Source organism: Panthera leo, chromosome A1 (assembly GCF_018350215.1).
Source record: "Panthera leo isolate Ple1 chromosome A1, P.leo_Ple1_pat1.1, whole genome shotgun sequence".
In the NCBI taxonomy this organism is placed as follows: Eukaryota; Metazoa; Chordata; class Mammalia; order Carnivora; family Felidae; genus Panthera; species Panthera leo.
The window spans coordinates 207,406,538-207,428,414 of NC_056679.1; the positions used below are offsets into that span (position 1 = coordinate 207,406,538).

Below are 21,877 nucleotides of genomic sequence, written 5' to 3' on the forward strand. Positions count from 1 at the left end.
GTGCAGGGCTTGACTCATGACCCTGAGATCAAGAGTCAGATGCTTAACTGACTGAGCCACCCAGGCACCCCTAGAAAACTTTTTTTTTAAGTTGTTAGAGTATGATTATCCTATTCTTTCTACACAGATGGAAACAAATGTGCCCTCAAACGTGTAAGAAGAGCCTGTCCCATATAGAACAAACACAACAGTTGCAGGTTCTAGGATAATTCATAAGTAGAACACCTGTTATTTTCTGGACAGGTACACCTTTATATTATTCCTCATTCTCATAGCCATCCTGCAAGTTAGGAATCTGTAGTCTTAATACAACGTAGGCAAGGAATAGAAAACCCAAAGAACAAAAATAAGTCATCCAGTGTAACACAACTAGTGCTGAATGGGATTGGTAGTCAAACCCAAGTTTGAATGACCCCAGCACAACTATTCCCTCTACCAAACCATTCCTCTTCCCATGTTGAAAATTGCTTCTGGCGTGTTTAGGAATCAGGACAGTGAGGGACACCTAGGTGGCTCAGTCGGTTGGGCCTCTGACTTCAGCTCAGGTCATGATCTCTCACTCCGTGAGTTGGAGCCTTGCCTAGGGCTCTGAGGTTACACCTCAGAGGCTGGAACCTGCTTCTGATTCTGTGTCTCCCTCTCTCTCTCTCTTCTCCTCCCCCTCTTGTACTCAGTCTCTCCCTCTCTCTTCCTCTCAAAAATAAATAAATATTTAAAAAAAAATTTTTAAAGGAACCAGGAAAGTGAAAGTAATGTTTGTTTGTTTGTTTGTGTGGGTACCTAATTCGATGGTTCTAAGGATTTAAAGTTAAACTTCCTGATGTTTCATTCATTCTAAGATATCCTAACAGAACCAGGACTGGCATGATCGGTTTGGGGAAAGGGTGTTTTGTTTTGTTTACAGCTGAGGTGGCTAGACTGCAGTGTATCAATGAGGTAGCCATCTCAAGTAAGAGCTAAAAAGAGTAGGAACATTCATTGAGCGTTACAGTGTGGTCAGGTGCTTTTGCAAGGTGGGTGTGTATGACTCCTTCACTGATGAGAAAATAAAGACTTGGAGAAATCAAGCAACTTACTCAAGGCCTCAGATTGAGTAATAAGCAATTGAAGGTTTTCATAAGTGTGGTGAATCTGAACTCAAACCCACACCTCCCCAAACCTGTTCATTCTTTGTCCTGTCATGAAGCCACCCAAGCAAAATAAAGATAGAGAAGTGGCCGATGGAGGGAGTTTGGCTATAAAGGGAAGAAGGAAAAGCAGCTGGTAGTAGAATGGAGGACAAGGATAAGAGAGGCTATTGTTGTGTTTCTTTGGAGTAGACAAGATTGACCATGTTTAAGATGAAAAGTCCTCCTGGGGCACCTGGGTGGCTCAGTGGTTGAGCGTCCGACTTCAGCTCGGGTCATGATCTCGCGGTCTGTGAGTTCGAGCCCCATGTCGGGCTCTGTGCTGACAGCTCAGAGCCTGGAGCCTGTTTCAGATTCTGTGTCTCCCTCTCTCTCTGACCCTCCCCCGTTCATGCTCTGTCTCTCTCTGTCTCAAAAATAAATAAACGTTAAAAAAAAAAAAATTAAAAAAAAAAAAAGAAAAGTCCTCCTTAAAGGTTGAAACACACAGTCCAGAGCACATAGTAGGTGCTTACTAAATGGTTGTACTCAGTGCCAGTGAAGGAGTGAATAATCAACAGAACAGGGTCTAGAAGGACGCAGGCAGTGATAAGAGCCAAGAATGCCAGTTAATATTAGTAAGAAAGATTGACATTTTTCCAGAGAACCAGGGGCAAAAAAAAAAAAAAAAAAGAGTGAGCAGAATATAAGGAGGTTTTAAAAAGTTAAAATGAAGGATGAGTAGGGAGGGCCAGTTGGAGTGCTCTGCCTATTCTTAGTAAAATAAAAAGTAAAGTTATCTGTGGTGAAAGAGGAAGGCATGGGTGAGGTCCAGGAATGTGGGGAGCATTGAAACAGCCATTATGGTAAATGTGATAAGATCTCAGTGATGTTTGGTCCTGAGAAAGTTCCTGTTCAGTTAGGTATAAATGAATGTGCATCGGCATGCAGCTGCTAGGGGTTCTATTAAGTGTGCACCTAGTATTGTACAAATTACCTAGTGTAGAGTTCGCCAGTTCAGACTCTGGAAATACCAAAGAGCTGCTAGCGCTCTTCTTCCCTCTTGGGTGGGCAGTAGCTATGTGCCCAGGCCCAAAGAAAATAAAAGTCTAGATTCTGAGTTGCCAGTCCAATGGCTAAATCCTGGGGCAGGCATGTCATAATTCCCAAATAAATAAATGATGAACTTTATAAAGGATTTCAAAGTATGCTAAGTCAAGGTAACTTGGTAATGGTTTTATTTACAGGACCCCTCATCCTTGTGGGACCATCTTTTACGTTTATACGATACTTTGGGCTTTTCAAGATGCTTTCATGCCTATCAGCTCATTAACCCTTAAACCCTTGTGAAGTAGTTGAGATCCTATTACTACCACTCAACAGATGGAAAAACTAATTCAACGCAAAGATTAACTGATTGGCCAAAGACAAAGAGCTCTTTGGTGATGGAGCTGGTGGTAAAATCAAAGTTTTTTAATACCTGGCCCAATTCAAGACATCCCAAGAAAACCAAAGTTATAAATACCTGGTCTAGGGTCAGGGTTTGGGTGCAATTGCAGGCCCCCAAGTATGATACAGTGTCCTTGGTTTTGTAAAGGAATCCATAGATTAAAAAGGGAATCAAGAACCACAATGCTATATGCTCCTCAGACCCCATGGGACATGAAGGCAATAGGTACCTTCTTAGTCAAAAGTCATAAATGTCAGAATCTCTGGGGTAGATTTCCTGAGACCTCATACATCTTCGTATTATAAGAGTATTGTGACAATATCTAGAAGCGGTATTTCGTTTGCAAAAAAACTGCAAAGTGTAAAGTTTGTATACTTTTGTTTGTTCCATTCTCCATAATAGGAGGACACTGCCACCCTCACTATGTCTTTTGTTAATTACCCCCTCACCTTCTCCCTATCCCATTTTTCTTCCCCCTCAGTTCTCTTTTTGTTTGCTAGTTTTGAGAGTTTTAGATCCTGACAAAATGTCACCCCTTTGGGCAGCCGTGTTTCAGTGAATCTGGAGCATTCAGGGCAGAACCAGAGAATCCTGTGCACCACTGACTCACGGAGGGCCTAGTCGTTTCTTCCTGGTAAATGGTGCTGGCGTTCCAACCATCAGGCACACACTCAGGCCTGCCTGAGCAGGGGCGTTTGACTTGTGCAAGGCTTCTTCTGAGGTTCCAAAATTAAACAAGATGAGAATTTGAATCAGAGGTTGATAACCTCCCAGATTCTTGAGAGTTGTTTTCGTGTTTTTACATCCCTCTCCTTCATTCCCAACCCTTCCCATTTTTTTTTTTTTTTTGTAACCAGTATGAACTGTCCTCTTTTACAAAAATAATCAGTTCTCTCTTATTTTGCCATTAGTCACATTTTTTTATTATGGTTAAGAATTTTATTATTAAGGGGTGCCTGGGTGGCTCAGTCGGTTAAGCATCCGACTTCAGCTCAGGTCATGATCTTGCAGTTCATGAGTTCGAGCCCTGCGTTGGGCTCGGTGCTGATGGCTTGAAGCCTGGAGCCTGCTTCAGATTTGTTGTGTTCCTCTCCCGCTTGCACTCTGTCTCTCTCTCAAAAATAAATAGATTAAAAAAATTTTTTTAATTAAAAAAAGAATTTCATTATTAAAATTATTACATCTCTGGTGAAAGTTCAAAGGTTACAGCAAGATGCCAGTCAAGCTCCCACTTGACATTTTAGCAAAATGCCCTATATCTCCTTCTTGAAGCCTTGAGCTACTCCCAAAATGTCCAGGAACACAGTTCTGGGGATTCTGAGTTGGGATGAGAGTGGGCAGTAGGTTGCAAATTCACCTGATTAGTTTAATTTCCACTGAGTCATTCTGAACTGTCCAGGAGAGCAGCTCTGCCCAGTCCTAGGAGGCCCATATCCCTGCACGATCCTATCATTCTTTGAGGAATTCCAAATGATCTTGTCAGATCTAGTATTTTAAAACCACAGATCACCCAGGCAACAAACACCTCCTGAGCCTTAGGGGATAAGACCCATATTAGATCATTTTGGGGTGTTATCTCTCAGCTTACATCCTTAATTCTTTTTTTTTTTTTTTTTTTTTTGAGAGAGAGAGTGAGCATGAGCAGGGGAGGGGGAAAGAGCTTGGTGCAAGGCTCAGTCTCATGAACCGTGAGATCATGACCTGAGCCAAAATCGAAAGTCAAAGGCTTAACCAACTGGGACACCCAGGCACCCAGTATCCTTAATTCTTAATGCACACTAAACTCTAAACTGGTCTTTTCCTTTATTTTATTTATTTCATATCTTCTAAGTCCTTTTATGACTTTATTTTGAATTCCTCAATTCCATTTCTTGAGACTTTTTCCTTGCTAGTCTGTGTCAGTCATCCATCTTTGGGGGCCCATCTTCCACTAGCTCTTGAATGTCCACTTTCCTGCTATCTGGTTTCCAAAATCAAATTCTGGTATAAATTATAAACTTAGCATCTAAAGCACCCAAATATGTGAGTATATGCTCCAGAATTACTTTACATTTTCCAGAGTTAGTTCTGCCCTACACGAAACTGAAAATAGTTGTACAAAATCACACTGTGAGGAAAGGTATCAGTCAGAAAGCTAGACTTACACTCAGATCTTTGGAAAGTATGTGAATACGTGCATTGGAACTTACCAGTAATGTCTACTTCCTTTCCTTGAGGAGCCACTGAACACAGCAGAAAGGGTGTAGACAGGATAGAAATTGACTAAAGTTCAAATTCTGGCTGCATTTAAGCCCTACTTCTGTTGCTTCCAAACTCTCTGAACATGCGTAGTTTTCTTAACTTTTGAATGGAAACTAGAGAAGAACCCCATTGATTTATTGTAAAGATTGAATAAGATTAAATATGTAAAATGTCTAGAATGTGCTGGGTCAAAAAAAAATGATTACTTAGTGTTGTTGTTATCAGTCTCAGAAATGTCCTATAGATTTCTTTTTTCTGTTTCCTCTTTATTTTATTATAATTCAATACCCACCCTCTGCTTTCTGTAACAACAGACTAGATTTTTGCTTTTGAGAATTCCAATAGCATTAATTACATCTTAGCATACTTTAAAAGTCCAGAAAGAGATTTCAAAGCCAACCATACATTAAGGTAAGCCTCCTGTTGTTGTTTTTTTTTTCCCCAGAAAAACAAAGATGCTTTTCCTTAGAATTATTTTGTATACATGCAAATATATCCCTTGTAGGATTTGAAAGTGACCGCAGATTTTGCAAAGCAAAATGTTTCACTGCTAAATACTAGTGTAATATAGGAAGACTTTAGTTTAGGTTCCCCCAAGTTTGATGAGGAGCAGAACACTTGAATAATTAATTTAGTGCCTCATTAAGCCTTTCAAATTATCTCTGGCAATTTTCCAAAGGTAATTTTTAAAAAACCCAACCAGTCCCTCTCTGTCTCTCAGGGGCACTTTGCCCCAGTTCCACCACATCCTCAGTCAAACCCTTCCCTGGCGGTGGTTAGAGGGCAATGCCAGGGGCCCTCCCTGAAGGTCCAAGTCCAGGGGGAAGCCAGCACACCCCTTTCTGGGTAGCTCAAGTTATTATCACTAAGGAAAGAATAGATGCCAAGCAAGCAGAAGGTCAGGGGCCCGTCACAGACGCCCCACCAGAAAGTCTCAGAAGCCTGTGCAAAAATGAAAAAGTAGTACATGGGTTTTGGGATAAGTCACGTTTTAGTGTTTCCAGTGCATTGTTCCCCCAACCATGTCTATAACTTCTTACCTCCAAGCCTTAGATCACTTTCAGATGGTAATGCCCCCAGGTCGTCAAAATCTTTTCCATGAAAAGATAAGTCACAAATGGATGAAAAACATTTTTCTTCTTTTTAGACAACAACTTGTTAATTTCCACCTATAGTGGCTTATTCTCTGTGCGTACAGCTTTCAAATCACTTATGAATCAATCAAACCATATTATTTATAAATTGAAATGTCATTTTCGTCTGTGAAATTCACTAGAATTTTAAAAAATTTTTTTAATGTTTATTTACTTTTGAGAGAGAGTGAGAGACAGAGTACAAGTGGGGAGGGGCAGAGAGAAGGAGACACAGAATCTGAAGTAGGCTCCAGGCTCTGAGCGGTCAGCACAGAGCCCGACGCAGGGGCTCAAACTCATGAACCGTGAGATCATGATGGGAGCTGAAGTTAGTCGCTTAACCGACTAAGTCACCCAGGCGCCCCAAATTCACTAGAATTTTTAATGTTTATTCTATGATAAAAGAGTCATTTCAAGTCAGTAATAGCCCATTAGATAAATGGTGATGAGACATTTGGTAAATGATTTAAGAGCAACAGCAGTAGCAACAAAACCCATAAAACTAGATCCCAACCTCACACCTAACTCCTAACCCCAAAATAAATTTTTCATAGTTTCAAACAGTTGAATGTTAAAAAATGAGTCCAAAGAGAAGTAGAAAACAATGTAAGGTTAATAATTATGTGTTCTTGTGGCGTCTGACTGGCTCAGTCGGTGGAGCATGCAACTCTTGATCTCTGGGTTGTAAGTTCGAGCCCCACATTGGGCATAGAGATTGCTTAAAAATAAAATTCTTAAAAATAAACTAAAAAATAATTATGTATTCTCAGGGCAGGGATGGCATTCTTAAACATAACTCTAGTGATAGAAGTTATATATAAAAGAATTTATTCACTGAATCAGAGAAAAGGCAGTAAGTCTTATATATCAAACAAGTTTAACTTTACTGATTACAAAAATGGGATGGAAAAATATTTCTAACATAAATAGAATCAGTTGGAAAATTTTATTTATCAGATTTGCAGGGGAACTAATTCTCTCTACTAGCCAAAGAAGCTTTTTATATGTCATTTAAAACCCTGCCATTAGCCCTTTAAGGTAATTTACAGTGAAGTACTATATTTCCTTCAAAGGTTTTGAAGACTTTTGGTTTTATTGGTTGAGGCATAGTTTGGTTTATGTTTTGTGGTTTGTTTAGTTGTTTGTTTTCCTTTTTGTTGTTGGGAGTTTTTTGGTATGAATAGGCAGAAGCAGGAGCCATAGCAGCCTGATTCTTATATTGTTTGTCCATATAAGTGGCAAAAAGATTAATACCCTGAATAAAGAGGTTCTACTAGCCACTAAGAAAAAGCAAATACTATTCTGAAAATAGGCAAAGTGGGGCGCCTGGGCGGCTCAGTCGGTTAAGCTTCTGTCTTTGGCTCAGGTCATGATTTCACAGTTCATGGGTTCGACCTCCCCATCAGGCTCTCTGCTGTCAGCACAGAGCCTGCTTAAGATCCTCTGTTCCCTTCTCTCCCTCCTCCTCCCCCGCTCCTACTCTCTGTCTCTCTCAAAAAATAAACATTAAAAAATTTTTAATAAAATAAAAACAGCCAAAGGATTTGAGTAGATAATACAATTAAAATGAAAAATGGTTATAAAAATGAAAAGATGGACCTCAAAGACATGTAACATTAAAGGAAAACATTTTTCAAGAATGCATCCCCTTTTCCTCTCAAAAAAATTGCCCCAAAATTAGGAGGACAAGAAAAACAAACCGCATATTTCGGGAAAGTAGGCAACATACATAATTCCAATGCATAATGTATAAAATCAGAAAGGGTCAATGCAAATTGGGGAGATACAGAGACATTCTATTCATGATATAGCCACAAGAACCTACGAATTATAAGCATGATATGCTGGTAAATTTTTAACTAGTTCTCTAAGAAAGGGTGTGTGTATGTGTGTAATGTTTATATACATACATGTATTAAATTTTTTGGTATTAAAGATGCATGGCACATAATATATAAATAAGAATAAGTTATACAATATTCTTTATTGATAATTCCATATGGCCAATTGTTGATTTTTGCCAGTCTCTTGTGCCTGTAGCTAACCTATGGTTGACATTAAGCAATGAGTGTCTTCCAACCTGAATGTTGATTATTATTTTCATTTATGTTAACAAGATGAATGAGAAACAAAGATATATGTCAGAAGTTCACTCATTTGTCAATGATGTGAGTGAATATTTTGCTGAGTTTGTATAATAGCTTTCAAATACTGGAAAATATTTCTTGAATGTTTTATGCTATTTACCATGTAATAGGTATAGAAACAACATGCTTTTAAGTTTAATCTGCATGATAAGCATTTCCTCCATCACTTTCTTATACCTAATAATCAACAGAACAATAATGAAAGTTATAGTTCTCGTTTATTTCCACGACCTAGCTACTCCCATTATGCCCAAGTTCAATCTACCATAGTGAGGTCACTGAATGCAGAATAGGGAAGAGATGCCAACAGTATACCATTAGATGGTCTTTCCACCATTTATTAGCACTTCTCATAATTTTATATGTATTTACTTCTTATCTATCTCCTCAAATCCGTAAGAGCAGAAATGTGCGGCTGCTTTTTCCTCCATTGTATCCTAGTGCCTAGAACAGAGTTTGACACACAGTAAACATTCAATAAATACTTGTTAAATAAAAAAAAAATGTTCAACTTACTATATGCCAGGTACTGTCCTAAGTGCTTTATGTGTATTAAGTCTAACATCCTCACCGCAACCCTATGAGGGGGCACTATTATGATCTTCATTTTACAGATGAAACCAGAAGTGACTTACCCAAGTCACCCAGCAGGTAAGTGGTGGAGCCAGAACTTAAACCTGAGCACTTTGGCTCCAGATCTTGGACCCTTTTGAGAGATGCATTCTCTCAATGCATCAGAGCCATGACGCTGACAAAGAGACATCTCCGAATGTCAGATATGTGGCAGACTTTACAAGCAACCACGGCACATTAGAACAAGCGGACAGGGATGATAGTTATGCTGGAACCGATTCATTATCTGACAGGTTCGGTTTTGTAGGAAATCTTTACAGACATTTTACAGCACTGTTGGAAATTGTGGGAAGTAAGAAAAATCTTTGTAAATGACAAAGTAAGACAGCTGTTAACTCCAGGAAAACAGTAAGTTGAATGAATAAGTAAATGCAATTAGAGTACCCTACTTGATTCAGAGAAGCACAATATTTACCTAGTCATGATAATGAAAACCATGAACATGGATTTAATCAAAAAAAAAAAAAGTTATTCTTTTGCTACGCTGGAAAAGGAAAGGGAGGAGGGAAAATACCTACATCTAGCAAATCGAAAATCAATAATTTTTTCAAGCAGTAGCTATGTGTATCTGTGTGTGTGTGTCTGTATATGAAGGCAAATGCAAAAGAAACATCTAAAATGTTGGAAGTTTTGGTATTTGATATTGATATTTTGATAAAATGAAATTAAAGCAAAAGGTAGAAGTTTTCCATACTATTGTCAACTTCAAAACATATGATGCCAATGTTGGCAAAAATATGTGAAAATCAGCACTTTCCTATACTAAGTGATGGAGCCAGCAGTTGGTATCACTCCAGAAAATAATTTGTATTTTGTATCAAAGTCTTAAAAAAAGTTTTTTGACCCAGCATTTCCACTTAATGGAATCCATTCTAAGAAAAAACTTTAAATATGTGCAAAGACTAAGCCATTTTTTATTATAGCAAAAAAGAAAGGAATTAATGCAAATATCCAATATTAGAGCCTTAGTGTGTTTTTTTTTAAATCATGGTAGAGTTGCATAAAGAAAAATTGTCTAGTTACTAAAAATCATATTGTAGTTATATTAACCTGGAATTATATTTATGAACAATGAGAAAAATTTTAAACTGATAACAAAATACCAAAATGGTCCCATTTTGCTCCTCTGCCATAAAAGTATGTGTTTACACTAAAATGTTTTAAAATACATGGAACTCAGTAGCTATTGCTGGGTGATGATTTTATGGGTGATTTATATTTGTTTGATTTTGCTTGTCTTTATATTATAACCTCTACTATATATATGATTTACTTGTGAGATTGTTTAATAAACTTCAATATTGAGAAATCACACATGAAACAAAATACATCTTGTCATTAATGATTCAAGGAAATCTTTGAAAACAAGTAAGAATGTGTTACCAGTATCAGACACAAAAACTAAACGTCTTTCGTCTAAAATAATGAGTCTGATGAAAAACCGTCTACATGTTTTAAATCATAAAGAATGTCATATTAAAGTTGATGTAGGCTTCTTCATAAAGTCCAGAATATTAAAACTAAAAGTTACAAAAGTTTCAAAAAAGTAAGGTTCTTTTTTTGTTTTGTTTTGTTTCACTTTTCATTATGAAATTTGTCACCCATATACTCAATACCTAGATTTAACAATTGTTAAGCTTTTCCTAAGCGAAGTAGAGAAAGTCCTTTTAATAATGGGAATTAAAGAAGTTATCTATCTCAAAAAAAAAAAAAAAAGAAATATTTATCAGCATCACTAGTCAATATGGAAATGCAAATCAAAAGCACAATGAGATATCACCTCACACATGTTAGGATATCTATTATCAAAAAGACAAGATATAACAAATGCCAGGAAGTGGAGCAAAGGGAACACTTGTCTACACGGTCGGGAATATAAACTGGCACAGCCACTATGGAAACCAGTATCGACTTTCCTCAGTGAATTAAAAGTAGAACTGCGTATGATCCAGCAATCCCACTTCTGGGTATACATCTAAAAGCCACAAAATAATTATCTTGAAGACATATCTGTATTCTCATATTTATAGCAATATGATTCACAACAGCCAAGGAATGGATACGACCTAAGTGTCCATCAATGGATGAGTGGATAAGGAAAATGTGGTAGATATATAAAGTGGAATATTATTCCACTTAAAAAAAGAAGGAAATCATGTTATTTGTGACAACATGGATGAATCTGAAGGGCACTATGGTAGTGAAATAAGCCAGAAAGCCAGACAAGGACAAAGCTCACATGGTATCACTGATACGTGTAATCTAAACAAAACAAAACAAAAAGTCAAACTCATAGAAACAGAGAGTAGAAAAGTGGTTTTCAGGGGCTAGGGTGGGGGAACTAGGAAGAGGTTGCTCAAAGGGTACAAACTTTCAGTTATAAGATGTGTAAGTTCTGAAGATCTAAAGTAAAGCATGGTGACTATAGTTAACACTGTATTGTATAACTGAAATTTGTGAAGAGAGTAGAACTTAAGTCTTCTCACCCTCTGCCCCCCAAAAAGATAAACATGTTAGATGATGGATGTGTTTATTAACTCAATGGGGAAAACCCTTCAAAATACATACATATATCAAATCATCCTCTTATAGACATTACATATCTGATAATTTTACTTGTGAATTATACCTCAATAAATCTGAAAAAAATAGAAAATTTAAATGCCACGTTCTGTGGTACTTAGAATATTAGATTCTTTAAAGCATTAATTCAACCTAGGATGCATTTCTTACGTTTTTATATTTAAGATCTTCATTTCTGCATACTCAGAATAGCCGGCTCTTGTGTTTTGAAGATTTATCTTAATTCATGGTATTTTTTTCCTCTGCTTCTTAGGTACCAACAAAGGCCAAATGTGTTACTCAACTACTTCCCTCCCACCACCTCCACCGCCCCATCCAGCCAGCCAACCACCATTGCCAGCATCTCACCCAACACAACCGCCAGTCCCAAGTCTACCTCCCAGAAACATTAAGCCTCCCTTAGATCTAAAGTAAGCAAAGATTATTTTGCTATTTCTTTGTCGGTCTCTTGCCATAGATTTTCAAACTATGCTTGGCTGAACGCTGAGAGTTCCGTGGTAAACTGCGCGGGCCACACATGTGAGCAGATGCAAGGAGAAGGAAGGGCTGAGCAGGCTGCTCTCATACCCCCACTTCCTTGAGCAACTCTTGTTTTATGTTTTTACCGTGGTTTTTTTTTTTCCTTAGGAGTTCATTCGAAAAAAAATTCCAGCGCCTTTTTAAAAGTTTTGAAACATTCCTCAGGTTAGCACTACAACTATCTCTTCCACCATCACCACCACTGCCCCCACCATCACCACCACCACCACCACCACCATCATCATCACCAACACCACCACCACCATCCTTAAAGTCACCACCATTATCATCACCACCAGCAAATCACCTCCAGCATTACCATTATCATCATTACTACCGCCATCATCACCACTATGGCCATTATCACCACCATCACCACCACCAGCATTATCGACACCGTCACCACTATTATCACGAGCACCAGCACCACAATTTACTGACTACTTATGACTTGTTAGGAACTTTATATATATACGTGAAAAATGTTTTCCTCATTTCACAGATGAAGAAATGGGAATTTACAGAGGTTGAGTAACTTCTCCAAGATCACACGGGAACGTAGAGTAGAAATTTGAGGCAAGGTCAGTCTAAGTCCAAAGTAAACATGTGCTTTTAACCACTCTGCTAAATAACCTTTTAAGCAAAAAGCGCAGCTTTTCTCTCAGGCTTCAGATTTTTGGCAGTGTGTTTAAAAACTAAGAAACTGTTATTCAAGCCCACTCCTGCTTTTCTTAGATGGTGCTTTCTAGAAAGGTCAAGACTGTATGGGTTGCTATGCACAAGTTTTTTATCCATGATTGACCAGAATAGCTGGTTGAGGAAAAAGCAAACAGAAAGTTGGACTAGAATGAATGCCGTTTTAAAAGGAAATAATTGGATAACGGCAAGTATAAATCCTTATGGCAAGTTAGACTGTATCTTCCTTTTCATCTTCTAGAAAATTGCTTTACTTCGTTCTCCTTGAACACAAATAAGCAATATCCCAAAATATTTGGCAACAGTTAGTTTTTCCTCCACTTCAATTCTTTACCAGACTGATGTTCTTTACATTTAATGTACTTAATATTTGTAATCCATATAATAGAATCTGTTAATAATGTCTTTATATTGAAAGTACTTCATATCCATAATCTATATAATAGAATCTGTCAATATCGATGCCTGATTGCCAGCTTTCCTTTATTGATAATGATCATAGTTTAGAGCAGAGGTTGAAAATAGGTAGCCACCACTGTGTTTCACTTTATTGTGTTTGTTTGGAGTATAAATGCAGAAACTAGAAAGTGTTAGAGCAGCATAGTGGCTATTATCTTATTTGTGGCCCGCAATATGCATTTATATTGACTTCGTGGCCTTCGTGGCCTTCCAGGCATTTGATTTTAAGAATTCTAGTTGAAAGACTCTAATACCCCATGATATCTTGCTACCAAATAAGAGTTTAAGCCATCTGCCTACTAACATGTAAATGCTAAATAAATATTTGATTAGTTAAAACAACTAATTAACATGTGCTCTTACATACACTTGACTTCTATAATTATTTTGCTTTCACATGTATTAAATTCCATTTCTTGGAGTGCCTGAATGGCTCATCAGTTAAGCATCTGACTCTTAATTTTGGCTCAGGTCATGATCTCACACTTGGGAGATGGAACCCTGTGTTGGGCTCTGCGCTGAGCATGCAGCCTGCTTAGGATTCTCTCTCTCTCTCTCTCTCTCTCTCTCTCACTCACCCTCACTCCCTCTCTCAAAAAATAAGTAAGTAAATAAATAAAATTCTGTTTCTTTTCCCTAATTTTTTTCCTAGTCTGATAAATGTAATCCATTAGATCATGATCTTAGTACATTTGAATATTTTATGTGACCTATCCCAGTTACTGGCTTCACTTGTATCCAATTCTAGTGAGAAATTTTAATAAATACCCTAAGCATGAATCCCCGAAAATATATAAGACATGAAGATGGATAATTATGTGATTGAAGAAACTGTGGAGAAGAGGAGTATTCAGCACTATTCTTGCTATATGGGGAGTTACCAAGGCCACCATATATTTGATGATTCGTTTAAAGGATGCAGAGGACCAGCAAATAGTAGTACTCACGGCTAAGATTTATCACAGTGACACTGTCCTTCTGTGCCTGGGAGGGACATGCTGAGATTTCTCCTTTCTCCAGCTTTGCAAATGTGTAATGCTGCTTCCCAGGCAGCCCATTAGAGACAAATGTTTATTGAGAGTTGGTCACATAGACACCTTTTGCCTATTCACTACCGAAATACCAGACTTCTAGAAGGAGAGGAGGTTTTCACCCTAAGTCACATTGTCTATACAGTCTAGGCACAACAAATCACTCTTATCAATCAGGCAATTTTTCATATCAGTGTAGAGAATTTTTTAGAAGCTGAATTCCCAGATGCAAGCCAAGGGCCAATCATGGTGTCAGATTCTTCTAGAATGAGTAGCTTCAGGCTTGCGATATTAATTCTTTTTGGCATACCTACTCCAGAATCCATACCTACTCCAGAATCCATTTTGATATGGTGGGGAATAAAAAGTTGTTTACAGAAGAAAGGATTTCAAGAATAGTCCTATAGCCTGTACTACAAATTTATAAGAATGCTCGTCAATTTCTCAGGTTTTTCAGGAAATTCTTGAAAAAGTTGAAAGGGGTCTTCCAACCAACAAGACTCAAATTTTTTTCTTGTAATACTGTTTGCATCAGAAATTAGCAAAATCCACCAATTGTAATAAGCGTTACCTCATCCCTATTAAGAACTCCTAATTAGAAAGTTGGATTCGTCTAAGAGTTCCTGACTCCACAAAATGCATACACTCAGGAGAAAGATGAAGAGAAACAAGAGTCTTCTTGGATGTTATACTGCCTAGACAAACAATTATTGGGGAATCTGAAAGTTAATTGTCAGATGGAGAGATTAGAGTGAATGAAAGCTAAGGGACATTTACAATTTTTTTTTAAAGTAAAAATGTGGTGTGTAGTGAAAGACTTTCAGACTCCCATCAGAGAGCTTAAGTAAATCCCAAAATGAAGAAATATCTGGGTCAGAAACTTACCCCCAAGTAGGGGAAGTTAGATGAGATACAAAGAAGAAATAAGAGCAAAATGAGTCTTGATATTCAGGCTCAAAAACTCATATTTCATGTGAGAGGGAAATTTACAGGATAAATCTTTAAGTAAAATTGTGAGATAGGGGTGTTCCTGTGCTTTTCCCCCTGCTGCCACCCTTTAAAACACACGCATGGGTGTTTTCCAGAGGCTCTCTCTACCAGCCTGCAAATGCCATTCCTCCCCTCACTGGTCAAAGGCCACTCTCAGGTCAAGCTCTAATAGATTTTTTTTTTTTTACCTTCACTCAAGAATTGTTCTTTTGAGCCACTACTTTGTGCTTTTGTAATAGTAGTTCAGGAAATATCAGTGAACAAAGTAAAGGTTCCTGCCCACATAGAACAGGGTGCAACAGACAAAAAGAACAAAAATAATAAACAGGCCAAGGAGATAGTATGTTTGGAAATACTAGGTAGGAGAAAAGAGAGCAGGGTCAGGTGGTGTAGTGAGAGGGTGGGGTTAGGGACAGCATGTGGCAACTTTAAGAAAGGTGAGGGTAGCTCCCGTTATAGGCAGTTACACTTGAGCAAAGACTCAAGGAAATGAGAGGGGTAGGCTTGCGGATAGCTTAAGCAAGATCATTCCAGGCAGAGAGAACAGACAGAATAAACGCCTAGAATGTTCAAGGACTAGGAAGGAGGTAACTGGAGCTGGAGTAGAGTGAGCAAGGAAAGGAAGAGTAGGAAAAGATTTAGCTTGTGTAGGGCCTTGCCGGTCATGGCTGACATCGTGGTTCTTCTAAGTGGAATGATAACCACTGAAAAAGGTCGAGCAGAGCAGTGATGTTTTAAATTATGTTTTATCAAGATCACCTTAACAACTGTATGAAAAGAGACAGTAGGCAAATGAAACAGAGACACTAGTCAGGCAGATATTGCTGAAAGACAGACACGATATCGTGATAGCTGTAATCAAAATGGTGGCAGTGGAGATGGAGAGAGGTGTCCAGATTCTGAATATATTTTGAAGGTAGAGACAACAGAATTTGGATCTGGGGTCTGAAGGGAAAGGAGAATCAAAGAGGGCTGCGGGGTTTTTGCCTCGAGCAACTATAAGGATGATGTTTCCTTCAACTGAAATGAGAGAGGCTAAAAATGAGCAGGTTTGGGAGTGGGGAAGATCAAGAAGTCATGGCTACTTTAAGCTTGAGGATCTTTTAAACATCCAAGTGGAGATATTGAGGCGGTAATTGGGTATAAGAAGTGAAGAGTTTAGGAGAAAGTTCTCGTTTAAAAACATAATAAATCAGGGAGTCATAGGCATATATTCCCCACTTAGAATCATGAGACTTCGAATCACCAAGGAAATGAGGCGGCTGGGTGTCTCAGTCGGTTAAGTGTCCGACTCCCGATTTCGGCTCAGGTCATGATCGCCCGGTTTGTGGGTTGCGCTGACAGTGCGGAGCTTGCTTGGGATTCTCTCTCCCTCTCTGTCTGCCCCCCTACTTTTTTCTCTCTCTCTCTCAAAATAAATAAACTTAAAAAAAATCACCAAGGAAGTGAGTATAACTAGAGAGAAGAACCGAGGCCTGGGGCACTCCAACTCTACTAGCCTCGGAGAAGAAAAAATGAGCAAAGGGGGATAAAAAGGAACAACGAATAAGATAGGAAGAAAACAAGAGTGTGGTGTCCTGGAAGCCAAGTAAAGGGAGTATTCCCAAGGAGAAGGCAGTGATAACTGTGTCAGCTGCTGCAGAAGGTCAAATAAGTGAGGACTGTGAAGGTCAGTGTGGGTGAAGTCTCCTGGAATCGAGCTTGACTGAAATAGCTTTAGAAGACCAAGAAAGGACAGGAATTGGAAAGAGCAACGGTAAACAACTCTATTTGAAGAGTTGTTCTCTTTCTCAAGGAGAAAAGGGAAGCAAATGAATGGAGCGGTAACTCGGTAACTGCTGGGAAAAAAGGAATTGAGTTTTTTTGTTTTTTTTTTAAGATGCAAGAAATAGCAGCGTGTCTGCATGCAGTGAGAAAGATCTAGTAAAGAGAGGAAAATGATAATGGCGGCCAGGGGAGAATTCTCGAAACAAGACTAGAGCAACTGGGAAGTAGTGTTCAGGTGAGGGAGTGGCTTCCCAAAGGAATAAAGAACTGAAAGGTTTACAGTCTTCTCTAGGGTGGAGTCTGTGTTGCTTAAGGCAAAAAAGCGAATTTTTAATTGGTATCAGGGAAGGAATTTCAGGAGATAGGGTGGCCTTTTTCACCTACCTCCCAGGAAGATACTTGTAATGACATCATTCCGATCAGGATGCCTTAAGAATGTAGAAGATTGGAGGCAGATGAGAATCAGAAATAATAATCATCTTTAACAATACAGTAGTTGCGACCAAAGTTCTATTTTATTTTAAATTGTACTGTTTCCCCACCTAGTGGTGAGAAGTCAGCTAGCTACATTTTCTGCTGTTACTCAGACATCTGAAGAGAAACTGAAACCCGTAGAAAGAGCTCATGTATCATTATTAGTGTTCAGGTCAACATCTTTTTGTGTAACACGTTTCTTGGCACCATCGTTAAAGATTAACTATAATTTTTTTTTAATTTTTTTTAATGTTTATTTATTTCTGAGACAGAGAGACAGAGCACGAAAGGGGGAGGGGCAGAGAGAGAGGGAGGCACAGAATCGGAAGCAGGCTCCAGGCTCTGAGCTGTCAGCACAGAACCCAACGCGGGGCTCGAACTCACAGACCGCGAGATCGTGACCTGAGCTGAAGTCAGACACTTAACTGACTGAGCCACCCAGGCGCCCCAGATTAACTATAATTTTAACAGCATAACTAATTCTTCATGTGAAGACAGAACCAACAGTTGAATATTTTGGTATACAAAACAAATTCCATGATTATTAATAGCAACGAGACAGGAAAAGTGAAGTAAAAAGAAATAATAAATAATGGGAAGTGACTAAGGTTTGAAGAGGGAGAAGTTCAACAGTTCTTACTGTGAGATCACTCGTAGCCAGCTTCAGAGTTTATTGGCTCTAAAATCAGACGAAAAGTCAGAACTTACACCATTATAACATTTTATTAGTTATAAATTCTTAACATTCTCTGGAATTTGAGACTTGCCCTATCAGACGGGCACTCCCGGGTGGGCTTACCTAGCTCCATTTAGAAAGCACTGGCTGAAGCGAGTCGTACTTTTTATAAGTCCTCCTGCGTTCAATACAGGAAGACATGTTCCAGAGAAAAGTTCACAGAGATTTTATTCTCAGCAACAGCAGGTATAGAACAAAGTGTTGTGTGACTTTCTTCTTTAAAAAACACAAACAAAACCAACAATTAAAAGCTAAAGTCATGAATAGCAAATAAGATAAAGGTCAACAGCTTTACATCTTTAAGTCAGGAAATAGAGCACATTAGAGCTTTCTAAAAATGATGGACCTGATACTGAGTTAACTTTGCCTTTCCTATGTAATTCTGCACGCCACAGTGTGAAACTAAAGAACTCGTGAGAGGTCCTCGTGAACAGACACAGGGTTATAACAACCGATAAACTTCCTTTTCTTCTCCTTTACCTGCTCCCTCTGCTTACAGTCTGTGCCACTATGGGTTGTGACTGGTTTCATTGTTTGCCTCCAGGGGCAGAGTTTCTCAGAGCCTGCAGCACTATTTTTTTGTTTTTTAAATAATTGGTGACTATTTTTTTAAAGTTTTTACTTATTTATTAGAAAGAGAGAGAAAGAGAATGAGCCGGGGAGGGGTAGAGACAGAGGGGGACAGAGGATCTGAAGTGTGCTCCGTGCTGACAGCGAGGGGCCCAATGCAGGGCTTGAACTCACAAACCTTGAGACTATGACCTGACCCAAAGTCGAGGCTTAACTGACTGAGCCACCCTTTCGACCCGGCAACAGTTTAATCTCGGTTTATTCATGACATTCACCTACCTCGTGTTTTTCCCTTTTATTCTTCACTTTCATTCTTATACGATTTCATATCTATTGAACATTTGCATGTTATAGATGGTGAATTCAGACTTATGTAAACTAACATCTACACGCTGTCGTGTTAGGTCTATGAACCAATGTGTGCATGCAAACATTATCTGTAAGTGATTAATGGTTTGTATAAACGTGCAGCCGCATATGTATGAAAGTGCTATGCAGCTACTCTCCATTCTGCACATATTTGTTACTCATCCACCCAAGTGTTTTAGGAAGTAAGCTGCAAGTCCAGTAGTCCTTTTGACTTAATTTTTTTTTTCAAAAATGATAATAAACAGGGGCGCCTGGGTGGCTCAGTCGGTTATGTGTCCGACTTTGGCTCAGGTCATGATCTCGCGGTTCGTGAGTTCGAGCCCCACATTGGGCTCTGTGCTGACAGCTCAGAGCCTGGAGCCTGCTTCCAATCCTGTGTCTCCCTCTCTCTCTGTCCCTCCCCCACTCACACTCTGTCTCTCTCTCACTCTCAAAAATAAATAAACATTAAAAAAAATTTTTTTAATGATAATAAACAATTCACTTTCATAACAAAAGTTAATGGGGACAAAATTAATTCATCACAAAAAATCAAAGTCTTATTCATGACTGGAATTATTCTAATAGCTTTCTAAAAATGATAGTCAGTCATAATAATAATAATATAATAATAATAAACTAATAATAAACTAGCAAAGTGGCAATCTCTTTCATCAAGGGGATTATAGTCTCATAGTAGGAAGAGACACTTGCAAGCAATTGCTTTATAATTATAGTAACACAGAATAATCAGTATAATGAAGCAATGTATGACACATCGAAGCAGCAACCATGTGGGCTTAAGGCATCAGAGATAACTTCACAGAGGAGGGAATGTTTAAACAGAGCCTTAAAGATGAAGGAGGGCCATAAGCAGATGATGAGAAGAAAGATTATCCTAGAAAAGGAAAAGAAAGCGAGCTAAGCACAGAGCAACAAGAAACCAGAGAGTGTTCAGAGAGTGAGTCGGTATTAATACATGAAAAGAAGATGAGAGAAGAAGAAATAGCCGCTGGGGTGGCTCAGTTGGTTAAGCGTCTGACTTAGCTCAAGTCATGATCTCATGATTCATGAGTTCAAGCCCCACGTTGGGTTCTGTGCTGACAGTTCAGAGCCTGGAGCCTGCTTCGGATTCTGTGTCTCCCTCTCTCTCTGCCCCTCCCCCACTCACCCTCTGTCTCTGTTTCTGTTTCAAAAATAAACATTAAAAACTATTTTTTAAAAAAGGAAGAAGAAACAGGAAAAACAAAACTGTAAAAGAATAGGGCTGGGCATAAGAACTTTGTATACCATGAAAGGGCTGTAAATTTTATTCTGTAGAATGTCAATATATTTTGACGTCTAAGGTATTTATGTCTTGTGCTTTTAATTAATACTCAATTCATTAAAGTTAATGAGGCAAAAGTCTAATTTATTTTAGGTACTTAAGTTCACATAATATAACTTGCTATCTTATTTATACATCTAGTAATTTTTATTTAATAAGAACAATTACTTTCAGGGGGATCATTGATTAATGATTAGACAACTCAGGTTAAATTCTTTCAAATGGATACTTACGTTAAAAAATTTAGTTTTAATTACCCCCTTACATGTTTTATGTTGCATGGATAAATCTATATATTGAATTTTTTTAAGCATTTCAAAAACCTGACTGAACAAATTTAATAACTGCAAATCCTCTCAAGAACTTAAGTGACTCTTACAAATCTGTTAAAGCACATCCAGTTCTCTTAAATGTTCACTTGTATTTTCTATGGGATTTTTCTTATATTTTTTAAGAAGCATATTTAGTTTGAAAAAACTTATAAAAGGTGAATATGTAAAAGGCAGAGAGAAGAGTAAACTGAACCTCCATGTCCCCTACACCAACTTCAACAATTATAAATTTATCACTAGTCTTGTTTCATCAATACCCCTACCCACTTCCCTCTTTCATATTATTTTGAAGCTAATACCAAATATTCATAAATATTTTAGTAGGTATCCCTAAAAATTAGACTTTATATAGTAATATAAAAATCAAGTCCATGTTCAAATTTCCAGTTGTCTCTTAAATTGAGTGTGTGTATGGTTTTTTAAATTTGTTTGAAGAAGAATCCATATAAAGTCTGCACATTTTCATTGGCTTATACGTTGGTAATTCTCTTTGAAGCTACTAGTCTACCCTCTATAACTATATTTATCTATTTATTGCAATTTATTTGTTGAAGAAATCAAGCTCTTTGAGGGGACTATAATTATCCATAGTCTAGATCTTGCTGAATGCTTTCCTATAGTTTAGCTTGTATGTTCCTCTATTTCCTATAAATTGGTAGTTGGAGGTAAAGGTAGCTTGACCAAATTTAGTTCTAGTTTCTTTGGTCAGATTACTTCCTAGGTGATGGTATATTCTTTTATCAGGAGGCTGTAAAGTCTGGTTGACTCTCCTTTTTTGTTATGAGAAGACATTGACACTCAATATTGACACGAATCCATACTTTTCAACTACACTAAAAAGTCTAAATAACAAATTTTAGTTTGACACATCTAATTAAATATTTGCTAGTGTAACAAATATCTTAAATATTACAAATATTTAAAATATTGAACACTGGGGCACCTGGGTGGCTCAGTCAGTTGGCAATCTGATGTCAGCTCAGGTCATGATCTCACGGTTTGTGAGTTTGAGCCCCATGTTGGGCTCTGCAGTGACAGCTCGGAGCCTGGAGCCTGCTTAGGATTCTGTGTCTTTCTCTCTCTGCCCCTCCCCTGCTTGTGTTCTCTCTTTCTCTCACTCTCTCTTTCTCTCTCAAAAATAAGTAAACATTTGTAAGTAAATAAATAAGTAAATAAATAAATAATATTGAACATAGGTTCATTGTCCCCATGACTGTAAAACTTGTTTCACAAATTTTTGTACCACGGGTTTGACTTACTGCATCATTTCTGTGTTTTATTCTGAATTTTTCAAGGACTAAAAAAAAAAAATCACTAAGGGAAACAAGCGTCTTG

General features: G+C 38.1%; 1 protein-coding gene across 4 annotated transcripts in view; it reads left to right on the forward strand.

Annotated features, from left to right (window-relative positions):
• FYB1 (FYN binding protein 1) overlaps positions 1-21,877 on the forward strand; it is a 162,093-nt gene that overhangs the window by 99,946 nt on the left and 40,270 nt on the right. For all 4 annotated transcript variants that reach the window (XM_042951553.1, XM_042951544.1, XM_042951564.1 and 1 more), the window contains exon 3: positions 11,547-11,703. In XM_042951553.1, coding sequence (XP_042807487.1) covers positions 11,547-11,703 — 157 coding nt within the window. The remainder of the gene's footprint in view (positions 1-11,546; positions 11,704-21,877) is intronic.